Source organism: Mastacembelus armatus, chromosome 23 (genome assembly GCF_900324485.2).
Source record: "Mastacembelus armatus chromosome 23, fMasArm1.2, whole genome shotgun sequence".
NCBI classification, from domain to species: Eukaryota; Metazoa; Chordata; class Actinopteri; order Synbranchiformes; family Mastacembelidae; genus Mastacembelus; species Mastacembelus armatus.
Genome location: NC_046655.1, coordinates 4167065 through 4189467, shown reverse-complemented (window position 1 = coordinate 4189467; position 22403 = coordinate 4167065). Strand labels below are relative to the sequence as shown.

The 22403-nt window shown below is 43.5% G+C and overlaps 1 protein-coding gene across 2 annotated transcripts; it reads right to left on the bottom strand.

Moving 5' to 3' along the window:
• Positions 1–228: 228 nt before the first annotated feature.
• On the bottom strand, positions 229–20894 carry gas2l3 (growth arrest-specific 2 like 3). 2 transcript variants are annotated; one of them, XM_026327088.2, is made up of 9 exons: positions 20772–20894; positions 11777–11830; positions 7476–7662; positions 6334–6452; positions 5903–6044; positions 4690–4753; positions 4471–4612; positions 3163–3267; positions 229–2733 (listed from the first exon to the last, which is right to left on the bottom strand). In XM_026327088.2, exons 2-9 carry the CDS (start codon positions 11798–11800, stop codon positions 1372–1374), a joined length of 2145 nt encoding a protein of 714 aa, XP_026182873.1. In that variant the 5' UTR covers positions 11801–11830; positions 20772–20894; the 3' UTR covers positions 229–1371. The 2 variants fall into 2 exon arrangements, with proteins under 2 accessions (XP_026182873.1, XP_026182872.1); XM_026327087.2 differs by lacking the exon at positions 20772–20894 and adding an exon at positions 13439–13646.
• Between the last annotated feature and the right edge of the window lie 1509 nt (positions 20895–22403).

Below are 22403 nucleotides of genomic sequence, written 5' to 3'. Positions count from 1 at the left end.
CCCAAATATATTAGGGATAAACAAGAAAACTGTTTCGTGTTTGTATCAAATACCTATTGAAAGGGAATGGTTTGATTATTTGCTTATGATTTATGTAAATGATTTCTGTGATAGGATGGTCAAAACAACCTTGCACTTGTTTTGCAGCTGTCCTTAAAATGATTTTAAAACAGCTGAATCAAATTCTGTGTCTTTCCCCCACAATAAATAAGTTACATGCACCATAGCTGTGTTTTCAAAATACGTTTCCATTTATTAGATGACAAAAGTTAGCTGGAACAAGAGACATGATCGACAGCAATCCACATTCAAAGTGTGACAAACAAATTTTTGTAAAGTGCCAAACAAGAAAAAAAAAAAAAGCCTTGCTGATAATATATATATACTTTCTATACACACACATACACAAACACCACATAGAAAACTAGAATTTCTATACACGAAAAACAATAAAAACCATATAAAAAGTAGTTGATACCAAGTAGATTCTGCTCTAAAACCATTTAGCCGCTGAACGGCCTTGTGTTTTCTGTTAAGAAAAAAAAAAAAAAAAAAAAAGAGGCATTTGATCAGTAGTTCATCTGAGACTCTTGTGTTTCTCAGACTGAGAAACGAAAGTCATGAGTGCTTGTACACACTGTGCAATTTTAATCATTTAAAACCATTAACCCCACCCCTGATAATCTAGTACATTCTAATGCCGCTCAGAAATGAGATTTCTGACGAAGGCACACGACAGGAAGGACTGTTCCTGGAGACGCTTGGTCCAGCGTCACAGACACAAACCTCCCACAGAGATATTTATACAACACAGGTCAGACGTGAGTATTAGACATCTGACTGTCCACCAGTGGAAAGTACGTTCTCACTTGGGAAACCATGATTTGTGTTCTAGTTGTGTTACTGACCTTTCAAAAATTCACAACTTTGATAAGTTGTTGGATCAAACTGGGCACAGAAGCTGCTTTTCCATGAATAAAAATCTTCACCTAAGTGCATTTTTCTAAATCATGGCTGTGACCTGTGATGAAAAGCCTTGAGAATGATTTTTCTTTGAAATTCTATCCTTCGTTCAGGCAAATCACTTGTAATGGTCGTACGTGTAATGCAGGTGTAAACTGTAAACGTACACATTTTAGTGTTAATTGGATAAATGGAGCTGGACTCTCAAAAATAACACAACACAAAAACCATGACATCTCTGACCCTTTTAAAATTAAAATAACAGACTATTAAATAACATTTAAAAAATGAACCAACAAAAACAATTTGCAGACAGATGGTTGAAAATAAAAAGCTTTCTGTAGACGCTTAGTGACGACACATACCAGTGCCGTCAGCCCACTGGCTTTGTCTTCTGAGACCACCAAGTTATGTCTTCTGCCTCCTCTTACTGTTCATTTCAAAATAAGGGTCCTCACTTCTGCCCTTGCAGTGAGGAGCCTTCTTGCTGATGCTCGCCTCCGTTTTAACAACCTTCACATTGGGGCTGGTTTTCCGTGGGGCCAGTGCTTGAACTGGAGCTGGTTCAGGTTTTAGAGTTGACTTTGCGTTGACAGGGTTAGTAGTGGCTGCCTGTTTCCGCCCCACCCTCTGTGTTGTGGCTGCTGTTTTCAAATTGGCTTTTCTGATCGTAGAAGGGCCTGTGTTGCCCCCTGGGCCCCCCCTGGAGACAGTGGTACCTCGTGGGGGAACGGCGGCAGCGGCAGCAACCTTGGCCGTGCCTTCTTTGGCTTTAGGTAGAGAACAGGTAGGTTTTGGCAGCACCGGCGAAGCGGTCCGTGAGCTGGGGGCAGTGGTCTGGGACTGTGGTGTTGTTGCCCTTGGAGTTGGTGTCACTGCAGCCCGTGTGGCCGTCCGCACTCGCCTGGCTGTCTCTAGACGGAGGCGCGAGGCTGGTGAGCCGGGGCGGCGCTGTGCAAGGCGAGGGCGCTGGCTGGCGCCTGATGGAGGTCGGGCGTCTTTAGGGCCGGGCGCCTGTGCTGGTGCGCGTACAGGGTGAGGCACAGAGGTTGCAGTGGGAGAGGTGCAGGGGCTGGAGGGTTTGGGGCATTTGGAAGATGGCTCAGGGCAGATGGGACTCCTGGGCTGAGATGTGGGGCCACGTGGTGCCGGCCTAAGCTTTAGTTTGGAGGTGGAATTTGGAACTACAGAGGTAAAGGTTGGAGCTGCTGATGGAGTGAGAGCTCTGCGCTGGACCTGTGCAACCTGACACCCTGGGCTGGGAGACTGTTTGGAGGAGCTTCCTACAGGTGTGGAGGGAAGTGAGGAGGAACCTTTGGTAGCAATGGGCAGGGGCAGCTGGGTGGGCTTTCTTGGGGAGGAAGGTGTCATCTGGAAGTTTTTCCTGGGGGCTGTGTCACAACCTTTTCTGGGCAGTGTGGGCGTACAGGCTGGGGAGGCGGTGTGTGACCGACATGTCTGACCCGAAGTGGTCGCGTACGTCTTACAGGTAGAGCCGGAGGAAGAGGAAGATGAGGAAGTGGAGGAGGACGAGGAGGATGAGGTTGAGATGATGTCGTTGACAGCAGCAAGGGGGTCCATGTCAGGAGGAGGAGGAGCAGTGCTCCCATGGTGACCCCCCAAACCGGGGGGGCCTTTCTGAAAGGCCAGGATCTTCTGCTCCAGAGTGGTGAACTGCAGCACTCGCAGAGGGTCGTATTTCATCAGGAAACCACGCAGAGTGTCCCAGCCTCCACCCACACGCACCATCACGTGTTTGCCATGAAGCATCTGCAAACAGAAAATCATTTGTTAACTGAATTTCTCTTTCTAAAACATGCACAGAAACAACGGTCTTTTTAGACATTTATGAACAGTCACATATTCCTTGAAATTCACAAAATAGTCTCTGCAGAGCCCCGAGGCTTGGCACAGTGAACATCAGTGTAATATGATGTAATCGCCTAACGTAATCCAATGCTATTGGGTAACGAGCTTACATGTGTCCAATCACAGCCTCCAGTGAAGCAGAGAAGACTGCACATCTCTGCCAGCTCTCTCACACACACACTTTAAATAGGATATAAACAGAGTTACAGCACTTCTGTTTGGCCTGAAATAAAACAATCACTGAAACTGAACAGAGTGCACGAACCTGTGTGTGTGTGTGTGTGTGTGTGTGTGTGTGTGTGTGTGTGTGTGTGTGCGCAGAGCTCTCACCCTAATAAAGATGGTCTTGTCTCCCAGTCTGTAGCGGCCCTCAGACAGGTACTCAATGGAAACTTTGTTGGAGCAGTTGCATGGTGGGTCGTCCACACCGTGCTCCTAAATGGGACAACAAATAACCATCAGGCAGCCACACTGGATACAAAGATTATATCCATAAACACATGACACCTGATATTATTTGACTTTATTCTCAGTGATCTATTAATTCAGTGCCACATTAGATGGCTGGAAAACAAAGCACTACAAAGGGTGAGGGCTGATAAATAAAGTGGTTGGTGGATGCTTTTACCCAGACTGCCTTCCACTTCAATGAGTGCAGTTATTTTTAAAACCCCCAACCCTAACAGAGCATTATTTTACCTACTGAATCACACAGGAGAATAAACCCCCACAAACAAGCATCACGGCCCCTATCAGTAAATGTATTTTGTTATGTGGATTTTTGACGTCCGGTTTTGGACTTTTATTTTGGTGGGTTTCCTGTTTTCTCCGCTGTAGCTTTGTGTTAGTAAGATAAGTATTAATAAGATTATTTTCACCTGTGTTTAGTTATCCTTTGTTTGATGTCTATTTATACGACCTGTCTTACTTTGTTCTTTGTGGGAGCATTAACTAGTGAGTTAGTTTGTCATGGGAGGCGACACTCGTTTCTAGCCTGAATTAGTCACTTGTTTCTAATCTGAGTTTGTATTTGTTTGTCTGTTCAGCTTTTCTCCGGGACAGTGGTGTCCTCGTTGTTTGTGCCTGAACCCTGGACGATCCAGGTAAAATAAAACCTGCTTTGTGTCTGCACTTGGGTCCTACCTCTCCTCCTTCATCACCATCACCACCAATTCGTAACATATGTACACCAAGTTGATCGCCATGTGTGCTTATGGATGGCACATCCAGTATCTGTACCCTGGAGGTCACATGTGACAGAGTCACAAGGCAGCAGCACAGCAGCACGTGGGCAGCTGCAATGTGTCATGTACCCTGAGGGGCGCCGATGAAGCGGCAAGAACCGCTGCCTGACGCCATCTTGGCTCGAGTTCAACTTGCACATGTACCACCTATTTGATGCTACTGGATCAGCTGTGGGCTTCTAATACTTTACATGTCTGAGGCGACGACATTGGGAGGAACACAAGACTGCATATGTCTCCAAATGGATGGCCATCTTTAAACTGAGGATCGACACGTTTAGTGAGGGCCAGTCTCCTGTCATGCTTGCTGCCTCCAGGTGGAAACTCTCATATTCTGTTTTAAACTGTGTGGATCTTGCTTCCTGTTCAGATGTTCAAGTCAGGCAGAGCTTACCCCAGACTGGTAGAGGCTGCCATGTTGGCAGCACACGCTGAAGGTTTTGACAGCTTGAGGAGGCTCCTCGGTCATCAGCAGCGTCTCCTCCAGCTCAATCTCCTTCTCCAGCTTCACCAGCACAGGAGGCTCCACGCCGTACCTGTGAAACGCAGAGTTTATAGGTGCACTTCTGGCACTGAAATGCTAAACCATTCTTTAAAATCCTTTGAAACTTACTTAGAGACTATTCGGCCGATCTCCAGCAGACAGAGGCAAACCTGCCGGGGCTCCTTGTGCAGCACTGAGAATAGAAAGAGATCATTACCAGAAAGACCATGAATAACTCTTTAAAAAGTGTACAGTGGGCAGAAGAGGAGGGATGAGGTGTGACGCAGTTCACGTGTTACATTCCCAAACATGACAGTATGAGCACATAGGATAAAGTTAACTATTCCCTGAGGGGCTGCTGAGTGATTCATGCGGAGGAGAACAGAGGTTTGAGGTTGGCGACTACAACTTTAAAAAGCCACACAAGGATATGAGTCTAACCAAACTCTGATCTGTATGTGTGCACGATTTGTGCACATTATTAAATCACTTTAACAATGAGGTATCACTTCATTAGTTGGAATGAAAAAAAGCCCCATGCAGAGTACTCAGGGTGATTGCTCTCCTCAACAGATCCTATTAACCCATTAAGAAGTAAGGCTTAAACAACAGGTTCAGCTGCTCGGGTTATTAAGAGCTTACATCCGAGGACTGGTCAGTTTCATCCTGTTAACATCCTCAATGTGAAACCAAATGTTTTAGAGCGACAGTTTTGTTTAAACCTGCATTAGGCACATAAATAAATAAAAAATGCAGAGGTGTTTGGTAGATACCTCGAAATAGAGCTACATCTGTGTAAATACATGAGAAATTCCTTTGAGTATAAGAAAGTTATTTTGACACAGTATTACAGGTTCAAAGTGCAGCAAAGACTTAGCAGTCGATTGGGGCCACATTCTTTGTTGAAAATTTCTGCTCTGCTCTGCTTGATTGGATAAACAGAACCTGCACTTTGAGTCCACCTGCGCTGTAGCAAGTTACTGGCCCAACTGCTGGAAATGATCTGGTAACTAAGAGGTAGGACCGTGACAAACACTCATTTTTCTGCCATAAGCAGCACTTTAATAAGTTACTGCTAGGTGTTGCATTACAACATACTGTAATCAGTAAGTCATATCAGCCAAAAACAATGTTTTTGTGTCTAAAAACTCAAAGGTCAAATTTACTCAGACACTGCTTCACAGTTCAGATAGCTGGTTTGGAGTTCAGGCTCCTGTTTATGTACTGAGAAAATGGGAGAGAGTTCAGTTCTAAGGACAAAAGGTCAGTTTGAAAGAAAAATAAAAAAGAAGCCAACTTTGCATTTTTTCTGATAAACAGGTTTTCTTGCTCCAGTTCTTACCAAGGCCCTCTGACTCAAACAGATAGGTCTCCTCTACACCAATGTGTCGACACCAGGCCAGGAAGTTGGCTGTGTTGTCGCGGGCGAAGAAGGAACCTGGAGAGGCATCACGCTTACACGCAACCTTTCTTGTGGGGAATAACTGTCAGGAAAAATAACTACATTATTATTATGAACCTCAGCCATCGTGTGGTCATAGAGCATATGGTGATGTAATGGGAAACACCAGAGCTTATAGAAAGATTACATTAAAGGTGGCAAAAGTAACAGGCAGAAAACAAAACAGCAAAACTACAATAACCAGAAATCTCTTCATTAACCTGAATACAACCAAGTCATAGTCTGAAAACACCTGTGACCTTCAGAGCTCTCCCCACATGTGCCCTTTCGATGAGTGTCCAAGCTATTTCCATCCCTGCCGTGTGACTCACCTTGCCAAGTGCGGAGGGGCAACTCTGGGTGATCTTGGTCTGCAGGACACCGATGAGCTGGCAGAGCTTCACACCGTTATTTAGTTCCTCCATGAAAAACTCAGCTCGCACCTCCTCTCCTGCAAAAAAACAAACAAATACTCTCTTCACTCTTCTATCTCTTTATAAAGATGAGCGTTTCCCCACTTTATTTGACTTTTATTGGTCTCACACACATCCCTAACACCATTCACTGAAATGGACTGAATTACATCTGCAACCCAGATTTAAAACACAATTCCCTATTCTACAGTAGTTTGATTCTTCTAGGCTTCTTTTGTTCGACTGCACATTATAAAACATTTGTTTCTCAACAGCACTAACTTTGACAGGACTCCCGCATGAGCTCCTTAAGAACCTATGGTGACCATGACCCTTATTATAAATCACCACAAAGGCACTTCAGTCTGACTTCGTTCACATTACCAGAACAATCCTCAATGGCCATTACACAAAGTGACAAAATCTTCCACATAACAGCTGAAGCCGAGTTTTGAAACCTTATCCACTGCATGCCACCTGTTTTGGCAACATCCAGTCGCTGAAGATTGACGACCAGATCGGTCAAACAGTTAGAAGTATTGTGGGATACAGGTCACTGTGGTCACATTACCAGTAACTCATCTTGAGGGCAGTGCCTGCCCACATTCCTTATAAAAAATACTGAATGTCAGTTTCAAAAAAACCTTTCAGCAGTTAACGACAGAATGAGTTTCCAGTCAGCTTCAATTTCCTCACTGCTCTATTGTGTAGTAAGGGACAATAGAGGCTCTCCTATAATGGGAGAGACGGATGAAACGGGGGATTCTGTTCCACTCGTCTGCAGTTTGCTCAGGTCTGGGTGGAAATGCTGGAAATCGTACCATCCAAATCCAATTACATACGACAGCCCTGTCAATGGTGTTTTGGTAGTTTCCTAGCCTAGAGGAGGAAACTGTTCACACGCAATCATTTACTGATGATTCACATAAGCACCGGTTTGGACACATTTTCCCACTGTAACCCATGTTTCCTCCAAAAGCTTTAAAAACAGCGCAGGTTGCCACTAATTGTGAGAGGGGGAAACAGCAAATTAAGATGAAACTATGCCAGTGGCTACTTACCCAGCATGCCAGTAAGCCAAATGGCCAGATCCTCCTGCATAGGCACCAGGGTGGCCTCGTGTCGCACTGCCAGCCACTGGTCATACTGAAAGACGTCCGCGAGGCCGGGGCCATGCCGCTGTGCCAATGGGCTGCGAGGACCCTTGGGGATGTGCAAGGGGGCATCAAACTTCTCACCAAACCATACCTGGAGAACAGAAGAGGAATTAGTAGAAGGTTTACAATACTGAGGGAGAACAGACAAAGAGACCAGACAAAGTTTCATAACTTTCTGTTTAAGCAATCAGAAAGAGTTCCAGAGAGAAAGGCAGCAAGCACCAGAAACTCAGAGAATAATTCAATTAATATGGTCTAAGTGATTTCCAAGTTGGACTCCAAGGATTAGAAACACAAACAGTCTGGAAGAATGTTTGTGTTTCTAATCTAACTTCTTGAGATCTCTGCCTAATCTGATCTGTGCTGTTCTCTCAGTCATGGTTTTAACACATTCATCTTTAAAGGAATTTTGAAGTCAGTGTGAAGTTTTCTGTTTAGTACATAACTCCAGTCAAAGGTAACTGTATGACTATCTTCTTTCCAGACATGCTTCAGGGCTCAGGTTTGTTTTTCTTATTCAGACAAGTTAAAGAAAAACTTGCAGAACCAATTTTATCACTGCAGTGAGGCGTTGTGAGAGAAGCCCGAGCACCTCCACAGTCTGTTTGTGAAAACACTGCATGACACAATTCAACAAATCTGAAGGTGCCATTTTATGAGCTCCTTTTAATCCCAAATGTGGGTTATCTGTTCCTCCACAGCACAGTCATACTGTAGGTACCATTCAGCCGTGCAATGGGAGAATGTCAGAGGACTGCCTGTGACCCATCCAAGCAGAGGAAGCATCAGGGATCTAAATGCTCTGCTGGAGATCACGGCACACATAGCACACTGGTAACAAATGTTTCAAAGCAATACCCCTTACTAACACACACACACTCTGAACCATCTGTTGTTTTTAAATAATTTTCCACGGCTTTCATAGCTGACTAAAATATATAGTTTGGCTAATCATTGATTGACTGAACACCATTGCACTCGACTGCTTAAATGGGTGTCTAGCACTAGTTCACAGTCCGGAGCACAGCGCCTGGAGCGAGCTGCTGATCCCAGCCCTCTACGCCGATGTCCCATCACATCCATCTCTGCTGTCACACACTCCCCTCAGCTCTGCGCTGTCTTTTACGCTGCTGATTCACTAAGTCTCTGTTATAGAGAAGAGAATGAAAATAATCGTATGCAGCCTCAGTGTCCTTGGTGTTTACCAAATGGCCATGTTGTTTTATTGGGAGCTTTTTTAAACTGTGCACGAGGAGAAGGAAACCAGCAGCAGATGTGCACTATGATGATTTGTCCAGATATTACATAACTCACTTCTGTATGACCCCTCCCCTCCCACCCAGTTTACTGACATCTGTTTAAGATGACAACCTTTAATCTTCATGTGCGTCACATGTCATCGAGCAATATTGGGACATCACGTCCGCTGTGGTGAAGGAGATATTGTGCTTAAAACAAGGCAGGGTGTTGTTGAGGCCTTGAATTCATGTGAATTGAATACAAACAGGAAACCTTCCAGACTGTTGAACAGAGTGTTTGCTATACAGCAATGTGCTACTGCTATGACACTGTGTGTACGTACGTGTGTGTGTGTGTGTGTGTGTGTGCGCGCGCTCATTGTGGCTACCACGACAAACCTTCAATAACAAGCAGGTACAGGCCAAGTAGCAGGTACTGCCCACACAACAACACAAAGCAGAAGAGGTCATAAGGGTGATGATGGATCTAAATTCATTCATTTAAAATTAAAAATTGCTCCAAACCCTTGAACCTCCAAACTGTTAAACCTGGCAATCAAAAGTGAAAAGAGACATCAACAGGCACTCACTATCTTAAAAACAGCATACTGTGACGTGTAGATATTACTTAAAACAGGCTGAACAGTGGGGATAATCCCACCAGGTTGACAGCAATGTTGTAAACTAAAATCTGCATTGAGCTCAGCGTAAAGTTAATTTCTTTTCTTACACCACCTCTGTCCTTACTGTGCACAGGAATGTGGATCGGTAATCCAGCAAAGAAATAGAACATAGTGTTACTACGTTCACTTGGTGGGGTTTGCCTGGTGCTATTACCTTCAGCCACTTGCACCGAGCGTCACTACACTCCCTGAAACAATAGTCAGTAACAGGAAGGTCAAGAGGAAAAGTGGGATATGTGTGGGTGTGCTTATAAACATGAACAAACAAACTAAACTAAATCTCCATCCTTTTAAGTAACACTTTTCCTCACCATTATTATATTTTTACAATAATTTCCAAATGATTTTTAACTTCCCATGGTCTGGCTGCTGACCTTTGACCCTAATAAACAGAGCTGTTTGGTCTGGCCAGGCTGAAGTAATGAGGTCACGCTGCTTTTTTCAAATGCTAAAAGAACTACTTGGGCTTTATATTTGACAACATTTTTGTGAGCCAAGTTATTTAGTGTGAACACTGCTCCTCTAAGAGAGGAATTCCAGACCTCAAGGTTTTAACACCACAGTGACTATCAGCCCCATCAGAAAATATTTCTGGGATTTGTTCAGATCGAAACTCATAGTCATTATATTTAAAGCAGTTGTGTTGCACTGTTGTATTAATAGATGTGTGCATATGCTACTTATACTTCCATGAGTGCATGCATTTTCATGCTGGGTGAGCAGAGCAGGCAGAGAGCGACCAGTTATTGAATGTGACTGTGCTCTACTTGTGCAGTCAGGCTCAGAGCTGAGCTTTGAAAGTAGCTGCAGTGAGTCAGTCTTTGCAGCATCACTACAGCTTGATATGGATCAATATCCACACAAGGTGCCTTTAATAACACTCAACACCACAATTCATCCACCCTGGACAAAACATAACACTATTTTATTGCATTTGCTCTGGGATGCTTTATAGAGATGCCAATTTGGAAACAACCACTGTTCTCTGCTTTTGAATAAGTGCATTTCCAGTCAGCACCAAACAAACTCAAATAGGAAGGAAAGCAAAAAACCCAAACAAATTATCCTCAGTTGTTCATTACAATCATTTGTATCCACATTTTAGACAAAGCTACAGTTATTTTGTCAAAATGTAAAGCAGCTTGCAGAAACACTGCACCATACAATCTACCAATACCAATCTAACTATTGCCTGGTACAGATGAATCCTCTAATTAACACAATCGAATCTGGCATGTCTGAACCTACACCATCCAACCACATTCATTAGAGACTGTGGGGAGGCTCTTCACAGCCCCATCAACACATCAGCATCAGTCTGAGAGGTTTCCTGCCACATGTTATGCACATAACACTGGGATACATACTTTGCATAGCCACAGTCCAAGGCGGGTGGGGTAGTGCCAGGACTCTCTGAAGTAGATGATAGAAAAAAAAAAAAAAAAAAAAAAAACCTTCTCGATGAGGTGCTGCCATGTGACAAATCTGTAACATGATACATTTGTTGTTTGGGATGGCTCACACTTCGTTCCTGGGCTGGGAAGGGAAAAACGTGCTGCACATTCCACCCACTCCCAGTGAAAAATGTGCAGAGAAACTCCTCAGGGTCTGAGCCGTGGAACGTCAGACATGCATAACAACAACAAGACAGCATACTGTAACACATGTGGGCTCGCCACAGTTGTTGAATGGGAGACAGATGTCTCCAATGCTTTATTTGATCTGAATAGCGCTGGGAACGTCAGGGAACCTTTCCCTCAATTTGGCACAGTCTTGGAAACTCAGTGCTGGGACAGTAAGCATGGTAATGACTAGAGGGTGCCGTAGTAAAGTGTCTCACTCTCACTGCAATGTAGAGATTTAAAACCCAGTATAAACAGGCAGTTTACTCTGCAAAGCCAAAACTGTGCAGAGTATCAGTCAAAAAGGTGCTGTCCAATTTGTAAACTCAGGTTAGGTATACACTAGAGAATGTACTTATTTAGACTAATAATCGGTTGTGAAAAGCCTTGAATCAGGCCCTGCCCCAACAGTCATTGGTGAGTGGGCAAATTGGGCCCAAAATCAGGCATAAAATCATCTAATGTGTAGGCAATCTAATCAATATCTATCAAGCAAAATTATCAGTCCAGTCAAAATGAAACAGAAACGCAGTCTGCAAAGCAAACACTGATGTAATGACACTTAAGAAACACGATGGTCTTCAATACCAGTGCTGGACTGGTGGGCTACAATTCCCCTAAGACCAATCAAAGTCATCCTATCTGGACAGTGAGGATCCTACCTGGATGCCAGCCTGGACCGCCATGACTGATGATGGATGACTCACTTCTTCATTCTGTGGAGAGATAAGACAGAGATATGTGAAAAAGAGATTATGTCAGACATGACTGTTGTATTTCTATCACGCAAATGACGAGGTCCAGATGGTTCTTTTATCATGATGAGCATGGTAACTGAACATGCAGCAGGCTGCTAAAAGACTACTTTGACATTTTGGAAACAAACAGTCACTTCCCTGCCTGGAGTTACATAAGAAAATCAATACCAGCCTAGGTGGAGCTGGGAAGCAATTAGCTTAGCTAAGTATGAAAGCAGGGACAAACTGAAGTTACAAGCTTTCATTTCTGTGATAAAGAACAGCAGGGAGAAATGCCTACTATCTTACTGCTGGCACCACAGGGCTGATGAAAAAGTGTTTGCTGAGAATCAGAAACTCCATCTAGCTAGAATGAGGGATTTATTGAAATCCACTCAACTAAAATTTAGGACAGTAATAAATTATTAAAGTCCATAATACAATTAGAGCTGAAACAGAAAGTGACATGATGAAGATAATTATAAGTTGTAGCTTTAAATGGAAAAAAAAAAAAAGAAGAAGAAATCAGTTCTTCAGTTCACCCTTCTGACTGCTGGGATCCTGTGAATGACCAGCTGGCTTAACTGGTTCCACACAGCGACTTACGCTTCATTCAGGACATACCCCGATTATCCCATCAGGGTCCACTGAGTTTTTTCAACTAATTTCAGACGTGTGGCTGTTCTGTCTAAATATATCTGCAGATCCTCTCTTGCTGTTGCATTGAAACCTCTACAAATAGGCTCAGCTTTCTACATACAAATGCCAGTCAAGGACTGTCTTCTCCACTGTGTAATACGTGGGAAATTAAATTTCTAAGACATAAGTTCGAATTGTGAAGTGTGTTCTGGTGACTCAGCTGGGAAAGCTGAGTAACATGTAGCTGTGACACTCCAAGTAGAAACATTAGAGAGGACTGTTTACCAGGATATAAGCTGCTAACAGGCACCCAGGACACCCTCTGGGCAAGACACCAGCCGGAACATCGTTTTTACTAGACCCATGAGTTTAGTCAATCAGACTTTCTCATGAGGAAGTGATGGGGTTAGTCTGAAAGCTCTGCTCTGACCTTTCCCACACAGGATGTGAAGGATTACTCTCCACTGTCCCCAAGGGTGTGTGTTTGACAAAGACAGACAGCGAGTGGGGGGGGGGGCAATCACAAGCACATAGATCCTAATAACGCTGATAATTTGGTCAACACAGCTGAGGCAACAGTCCTCCTCCACCACCACCACCTTCCTCCCCTCATCCCATTCATGAACACATAAATCATCTCATATAAACCTAAAATTCTCCACCATGCCTTGTTTGTAAAACTTCTACACTACTGTGCTTATATCTGCTGTAACTTTAGAGATATTATCATGCACAGTGGTAAAATTAATGTGAAAAACAGAAAAAGTCCTGCATCCTTATCTAGAGATGCCTCCATAACTACAGACACAAAAACCACATCCTCAGTTTCAAAGCCAGAGAGTGCTGCTTCCAGTCATCCAACACCAGAACTGCGGCTAAGTGCAGAGAGGATGCAAGTCAGCTGCCAAGGACAGGACAGGACAGGAAGGATGCCAATACATGACTTACCTCAGAACAAAAACAGCATAATACCGAGCATGTAAACTGCACCACACAGCTCCAGTCAGTCTCAAAAGTACGTCTTCCTTGCCACTGAGCCAAACTCTGTGCTTACACTCAGCACTGCGTGTCCAGAGCAGCTCCTGCTTCTGTGGTTCCACGAGAGAGTGGGGAGGGAAGGGCAGCGAGAGGCTGACAGCAAGGGAGGGAGGGAGAATGATGGGAGGAGGTGCAAAAGGAAAGCCCTGACTAATGAAGTGGTTACGCTTCGCTAAGCCATGAAACCCCCCCCCCCAACAATCCTGTCATGGTGGGAGGCTCCCACAAAGCCTCCATTGTTTTGTTAGCTTGCCACCCTCCACACATACACATACACGTACACATACACATACACATACACATCTCATTTACAAACCAGAAACCAATCCAGGAACTCCCCAGCCAGGATGCAATGAAATGGAATGAGATGGGATAGAGGAGGTGAGGTGGGGGGTTACCTGCACTTCCTTTTCATCCCCCACCTCCCTATTAATCTCACCAGTCACACTGCCTAAAAATAAATCCCACACCACTACAAAGTTTGGGGCAGACAGAAGAAAGAGTTTTGCATTATTTTTTTTAATGTTTACTAACATGAAAAACAAAAAAAATAAGACAAGATAAAATTTATTAATCCCTAAAGGGATTTTCAGGAAGTGCATTAATTGCAAATGCATTTCCTGAAATGGAATCAATTAAATCAATCTGAATTGCATCAATGTGGAAAGTGCTCTAACAAAATTGCTTTGAGAGACTCAAACAGAAACAGAGCAAATGACATCTGACTGTTGAACCAGAGGCCCAGATGTTGGTTTTCCACAGCTGTGTCAACCATGACTACAGTGACATCCAACTGAGACGCATCATTCATTCAAACATTCAAACAAGGCAAGTTGATCACTAGCAGCTTTGGTGCTGAAGCACAAATTTATTCACAAGCGTGAATACTGAGGAACAAGAGATGGTAAACCCTGCAAATTAGCCCAAGATCATTATTGCATCTTTGACATTTAGTTCAAAACCAAGTATGTTTTAAACAGAATGTCCAAACAAATCCTACTGAAAACGTTTGGAGGATTGATTGGGTGCTACATTCCAGAGAATACCTCATGACTTGTGATGAAAAGATGGTGGAAATATTACTGACTGATTGAGAAAGGTCAAAGCCAGGCGCTGAAAAGTTTGATTTGTGACATCTAGACCAAGCCTGAGGGGATTTCAAAGGGTCAGTGAAGTCTAAAGCATTGTGGGGAAATGTCAAAGCTACAAAGCTGAATAGCCAGAAACACTGACAGAAAGACAGCATTAAGGATTTCGGAAGACAGAAACAACCCAAAATGGCTTCTTTTCAGCATGCAGGCATTTGTGCAAAGTCACACTCAACAACATGGGACAAAGGGCACAAATCTTGGACTCCCGTTGTGTGCATCTGGGGCCGCAGCAAAGCCTGAGAGCGTGGCTCCCTACAGGGACCAAAGCACCCACACACAGTCAAATGTCAAGCACGGAGGAGGGAGAGGGAATCAAAGCAAAAAATGAGAAGTGGAGACAAAATGTGTTTCATAGTGGCAGTGGACTTGGGAGTGGCACACTGGAAAGGGTAAAGCTTGACACTTTGACACTGATCACTGCCCCGTACATTCCCCATCGGTCACTAGGGGGAAAATGCACGACAATGCCTGCACTCTTCTGTTGCCCGTGTGTAATGTGCCTCTTGTTCCATCGCCTCCTTGCTTCTGTCGGCAAACAAGACCTTGAATGCAGAACGTTTGGCAGTTTCGGAAATTATGTTCCAGAATTTCTTTGGTCCTCAAATATGCAGTTGAGCTTCATTATAGATCAGCTTACGTCGTCAAAAGAACAATGTTAATTTTGGCATTTTCCCAAACAGCCTGTTCATGGAGCCTTGTGGGAATTTACACATTTCCAAGAATCCTAAATTCCCCAGTAAGATTGCTCAAACAGCTTTTCTTCAGGTGCACATGTGAGCCATTCCTATATTTCCAGGCCACATTAGGATTAACTGACTAAAAGAGGCACAGAAACCTTGTGCATAATAGACCCTGCTCAGGTTTGGGTTGTCTAAACCTGTATTTCTTGTTATGAGAGACAAAAGCTTTGTTTTTAACTCCCTCAGGAAGACGCTATTTCTAGTTCAAATGGACTTTTCCAGATGTTACATTTAAAGGAGCCCTGCAAAGATACACACTACATGCAGTTTCCCACAGTACTGATTTTTGCTAATGTGTAATATTCTGTTTTTATACTGATTGTGACTGTTTGCTCTTGTAATCAAAATAATCAAGATCATTTTGAAGCCAGTGAGGTATCTGACCTGTGTAGACAGTGCTCCAACTGCAGGTAAAGAAGCAACGTAATGATCAGTGTGGATCTGTCCACACAAATCCATCTTTAAACACATCTTTAACGCAGCACCTGAAGTGCTGCATCAATAGAAACAGTCACAAGTAATTTAGTGAACTTCCCCCATTGAGGACCCGTTTTATTCTTTCACACAATCCAACTCCTGCAAAGAAAAGGTGCTGAATAAATAAGTGGGATTCTCTTTGTGTGGGCACAGACAAGCAGTATAATAGTTAGTCCACTAAAAGAAAAGGATCTAATTCGGGCTTCTCTACAGCCTCAACTAAACATGTACGTGTTTTGCAGAAAGTGGAGATGAGGCATCTGTCTACATGCTCCCCATGCAGGTCGTCTCTCTCTCTGGTTGCAGCCAGTAATCATTTAAGAGGATCAGCTCTATTCCAGACAGCAGAGCCCGTCCAGCTCCACGACACTCCGTCATCACAACACACGAAGCACGTGGCACACGCATGCAGCCTGCAGCACTCTGTTGGTGCATGCAAGCACCCGTGCATAAGTGCAAAAGAGGAAACAAGAACACATTACGTAATGAGTTAAAAGTAGAAGGTCCAGGCGGTCATGTCCTTTTGATTTTCCACTACACGGCATCGTGTGTGTCAAGGGATAAAAACAAAGCAAACAACTAAAAAAATAAAACCAAAGTCAACCAAGCTCTCTTTTAAGGACCTCTAGGGGTCTTCAAGGTGGATTCCCCACAAAAATGAATGTTTTCTCATTAAATTCCCAGGAAGTTAGCACAATTAGAGCATGTGTTAAAGATGATGTGTTTCCTCCTCTTTGGTTTACACCAGCCCTGCTTCTTTTACATCATATCTAAATGCCTTTCAGTTACAATTCTGTTGGACACTCTTGTGAAAAATGAGGTGCTTTATTTTTAAAACACTTCATTTGACAACTTGAGCAGACAGAAATTAATGAGTAATATCTTTAAGTGCGTCCCTCCCCCCAGTACCTGCAATGTGAAGTGGCCATGGGCCAGCTCACAGGGCCAGTGAACCTCCTGCGTCCTGATCTGTTCAGTCCCCCCCCCAGAGAATTCTACCTCCTCCTCTATTAAACTTCTTCCTGCTGAGCCCTTTGTGTCTGGACTTAATTACCCTGTCGGTTTTATTTGGAGCCCAGCCTTTCCCTCTCTCTTTTCATTACAGATGGGGCCCGGCTGCATGGTGTCAAGAGGAAAATTCATTCAGTGGACATGAATGAAAAAAGTAAATATACTTCAAAGGTCTGCTGAAAAAGTGGGCCCCACATCTTCAATAAAACTTTACTTTCTAAAGCTATTCCTTTCCCCTCCACTGCATGCGCCAAGCTTGTGCTTTTTTCCCCGACAACTTTTAAGCAGGATTAAAACATTTCTCAGCCTCCATCCTCTTGTTCTTGTTGAAGCAGCCTTTCCATAAGTGAGAGTGGGAACAAAACCAGTCTTAAAGGTTTGAATGAGTGGGACCCACCTGCCAATCCCTTTATGATTACTTGTTGTTAATCTGCAGCTCACTACACTCCACGGGTCAGCTCAGAGATTTCAAAGCCCTCCAGTGCTGACTCAGGATCAGACTTTCCGCCCTGTTTTCTATAACCTTGACCAACAGAGGGACAAACACGAGGCTGATTTTTGCTTCGGAAAAAGGGGAGATCAGTGTGCAGCACACCACCTCTCAACTGTCCTTGGAGTCTAAACCTACCTATAAACAGAAGATACAGTCACTCATGTATTTACTCAACATGCAGGTCCACTGAAAACTCAAGGGGGATGTTTGGCCAGCTGGATCTCTGCTCTGCTGAATGAATAAATTAAAAAAAGCCAGTGGTCATTGCGAAGTAGAAGATGCTATACAGTTACACCAAATAGGACTTAAAACTCCAAGGTTTTTTCATAGTGGACTTACAAAAACAATTACAGACCTTCCTCACCATATTTAAAAGTTTGAAACAGCAATGAATAAGAGCTACGAGAGTAGATGGATTTCCATTATGGCATCTGACTGTGCCAAATGCAAAGCATGTATCTTTCAAAACCTAAACAAATGTCAGAGTTTTCTTCCACCTTTTCAAATTCCCTCCACACATGATGTCAGGCGAGTCAATCTACGATGAGGCACAGCATCAGTAGAAGCTGCAGGAGGCCTGGCAGGATCCCTGCTCTGAGCCGTTTCTCCTGACTTCACACGCACAAAAACACACAACCAGACCGGCTAACTGCGGTGACATCACTGCCTCAGTCGCGGCACAGACTGGCCATTGGAAGTCCACCATCTTTCCTCAGCCATTATGTCAAAGGATTTGTTACTTACTGTACAGTAAGTGCATCACATCATCATAATATAACTATTTACTGATTACACAGATCATATTTTAAATTCAATCTCACCAAATAATGATGTGCCAAGACTTTTTTTTCCATCAAACTGAAACACAAAACATCCAAACAGGCAACCACAGCATTACAGGCCTTATCAGGGTCAGTTCAGATAAGCCTATACAGCCCAAACAGCCACATCACCCCTTCCCAAATCTTTATAGGGTCAGTCAAAGAAGATGTGACAGGTCATGAGGTCATTGACTTCAGTCTAATTAGCCACCTTTGTTTGCTACACAATAATCCTGGTTAGTGTGTGGGGAGGGCAGGGATCTAAAAACTGGAGCACCTTCATCTTAATCAGCTTCACCAGTGCCAAGTCCTGGTGGGAGAGACCTGTGCTGCATTACATCTTCACTGAGCAGAAACAATCTCACAGTCACTTAACAAATTGAGGCTGGAGTGGAATCAAAGGAAAACAGAGGACAAAACACAAACTGGCAGTATTGACAGTATACAGAAAAGAGAAATCTTCCTGATACTATTATTTTGGAAAAGAACAAAACTGATAATTTTTTTTATATTAAGATAGTTATTCTATATTTTAACAGAAGCTGTGATGAAGCCTCACAGATGACCTGGCCTTTATTCAGAAAAGCCATGAAATGAACTAGTCAAGTGAAGCTGATAGTCCTCATGACTGTGATATAAATTTAGTTCAGCTGGTTCAAACAGAGCTGTGTGTTCAGCAGCATGACCAGAGTTGGCTTTGTTAGGCAAACAAGACAAATCCAAAAGCTGCATTTAGATAACACCTCATTGGTCAAGATATTGTACACGTGAAATATTCTTCAAAAGAACAAATACAATTGTAACTCATCCCAAACCGTCTTTGAAAAATTGACATCATCTCCACATAGAAAAAAATAACAACCCCTTTTTACACACACCAACACACAGACACCACTGCCCCCCCTCCCACTAAGCTGTACCCTAAATCTATGAGGGGGTAATCCAAGATTTCATTATCATCTCCATTGTGTACACACACGCAGCATCACAGCCCATATGCACCCACGTGCATTTTTAACTCATTAAGCCTTTGTCTCATCTGATGGGGATGGGGATGGGGATGGGGATGGGGATGGGGATGGGTGTGTGTGTGTGTGTGTGTGTGTACACCACTGTTAACTTCAGCTGGGAGCATTGGTAGGCCCAGACTCAAAGGCCTGATGCCAAACACCAAGCAGATGGTGGTTATGAGGATAGCTGGAATTGGGGTTGTTACTCACGTGCGCTCATTCATTAAGAGCTGAGTGGTGACAAACTGTCTGAAACCACAACATTGCAAAGTTCTGCAATTCTGTGACAAAAGTCACTCAAAAGCAGATCATTTAATGAATAGTGGGTAAATTCTCTCCCTGTCCAAAAATCAACCAAACAAGAGTTAAACTTAACTGATGAATGCACAAACAGGCCCAATTCCACCCTATTTTTGACTGCACTGATCTTGTAGTATAAGCCTCAAAATATTCCAACATTAAAGCTAACTGATACGATGTTGACAATCAATATTAAATAGTGTAGGTTATAGATTGTGTATTTGTAGCATAGCAATAATGAATTTTCATCACTATCATGTGAGGATGAATAATACTAACACTCTGCTAACTGCTGCTGTCATTCATCTCCTGCCTTTTTTCCAAGTCAGGGGTTAAAGTTACATCACAGTCTGTGTAACAGAGTAAAGGAGACATCCAGTGACATGCACAGGAAATCATGGGGAAAAAAATGATTCACAGTTAAAAATATTCAATAGCCTGTTTCCAGACCCATGAATCACTATTTACCCAGAGTGAATGAAGTGATACTAAGCTGTCAGGATAAATCACAGGGTCCTGTAAAGAGCTATTGTTAAATAAACACCAGGATCAAAATCACCATAAACTCCTCACCAGCGTCTGTGTGAAGCTTCCCTCCCTGGGGGAGGAAGCACCTGCCCACCCTTTACTTCATCCTTCTTCCTCCAGGAGGAAACCAGGATTGGCACATGAACAATCTAACCTGCTTTACTTCATTTTACAAAAACAACATTCACTTAATCCTTACACTCTCCGCTGCATTATCACAGTCCTACAGTGCCACACCTCAGCAGACACCTTCTCCCAGGTTAGATATGCATCAGTACTGATCCTCTTATTCCCACCTGTCAATCATGGATAAATGTGTGTAAATACATTTCCTCCTAGCTCCACAGGATACTTTCTAAGTGTTAGAAACAGTGGACTCCTGATTCGGAAATACAGAGCTCTGTGTGACATTACTGAGGGGAAACTATATGTAATGGTTCCTCTCATGATAAATATAGTTTAAGCCAGTTTTACTGAGAAAAGTTACCATCCCTCAGCTTGATACTATCAACCATTCTAGCAGAGTAAACACATCCTGACGGGTGAGACTGTCACTGTCAGATACTGTCCCCTCTCAGTTAGCACCCACGCTTCCACGAGGCTCCCTCATGGACTTTTTGGGAGAAAACCTCAGCAATGGCAAAACCTTTGAATAAACGTGCTCCTTAAACCCCGCTCAACGATGAAGTATGATAAGAAGTTTCAGGCTTACCAGCAACAATGAAGGTATACGCCTCTTGAATCAGAAACTCTAAGTATGTAGGTAGGGAATATGTAAAGCGTTTTCGTTGTAGAAATCTTCAACTAGTTAGTTAGTGCTGCTCACGGTCTCCGCTGCTGTGTTTATGGACAGCGCTGTTCGAACCAGCCAATCAGAGCACTCGCTCAGCGGGGGGCGGGGCTACATGCGCACCTAGGTGTTATTTTACTCTGATGAAACGCCATCATTCATAACAATGAATTGTAAGCGCCTAAATAAAGCTATAAAAGCACATTTCTGATCCCAGTGTTCTTTCTGGGGTCCTGGAGAGGCCATCTCCTCTGTCCTCACCTCATTGATACTTTATGACTTTTTATAAGAACTGCCATAATATATGTACAATTTATGTAGTAATTGTATTTTTGCCTATGTAAAGCACTTTGAATTTCCTTTATGCCTAAAATGTGCTGTATAAATAAATCTGCCTTGCCTTACCTGCTTGGTAATTACTTCTGTTATGGAGTTCAGAAACACTAGATAAATAGAATACATGTTCATTTTGTCTGTGAGCTGTGTTGACTTCCATACAGATCTAACTTGGAGTCAGACTTCTCTTATGTCTAATTTACTGGACACCCAACATAAGCAACATCACTGTCTGCGATAACATACTATTACATTCCTGGGAATTACTTTTGGAGCAAAAATGAATATATGTTTAATTAGGTATGGCCCATATACTTTACAAGACCCAAAATAATTCCTTATTGGTGAAAGGAAGATAAAATTTAAATTACTTGTTCCTGTTTTTCATATGAAAGTGAAAGTGACTTGTGTAGCCAAGTATGGTGACCCATACTCAGAATTTGTGCTCTGCATTTAACCCACACAGCAGTGAACACACACCCAGGGCAGTGGGCAGCAGTTGGGGGGTTTGGTGCCTTGCTCAAGGGTCTCACCTCAGTCATGGTACTGAAGGTGGAGAGGGCACTGGCTAGTCACTCTGCCCCACCTACAGGTCCTGCCAGTCCTAAGACTCAAACCTGCAACTTCTGGGTTACAGGTCTGACTCCCTATCCATTGGGCCATGACTGGGCCCCCTACAGTTGTGGTACCTGTATGAAAGCCAATATCAAAAGAAACAAAACACGGGGTGAATTTGCACGTGAAATGCAGGGTAAGTAGTTACACCCACTATGGAAAAACTGTGAAGAAAGTGGTTTTAAGGGGCAGCACAGTGAATGAGTGGTTAGCACTGTTGCCTCACAGCAAGAAGGTTCATGGTTTGAAACCCATCAGGGGCCTTTCCGTGTGGAGTTTTCATGTTCTCCCTGTGCTTGTGTGGGTTTTCTCCAGGTACTCTGGTTTCCTCCCACAGTCCAAAAACATGTATGTCAGGTTGATTGGTGACTCTAAATTGCCCATAGGAGTGAGTGTGAGTGTGTGAGGTTGTTTGTCTCTATGTGGCCCTGTGATGGACTGGGGACCTGTCTAGGGTGGACCCCTGCCTTTCACCCAGAGAGAGCTGGGATAGGCTCCAGCAGATCCCTAGGACCCTGGTTAGGAATAAGCGGGTATAGATGATGGATGGATGGAAGTGGATTTGACAATAACACAGAATGTAGACAAACCAAAGGAAAAAAA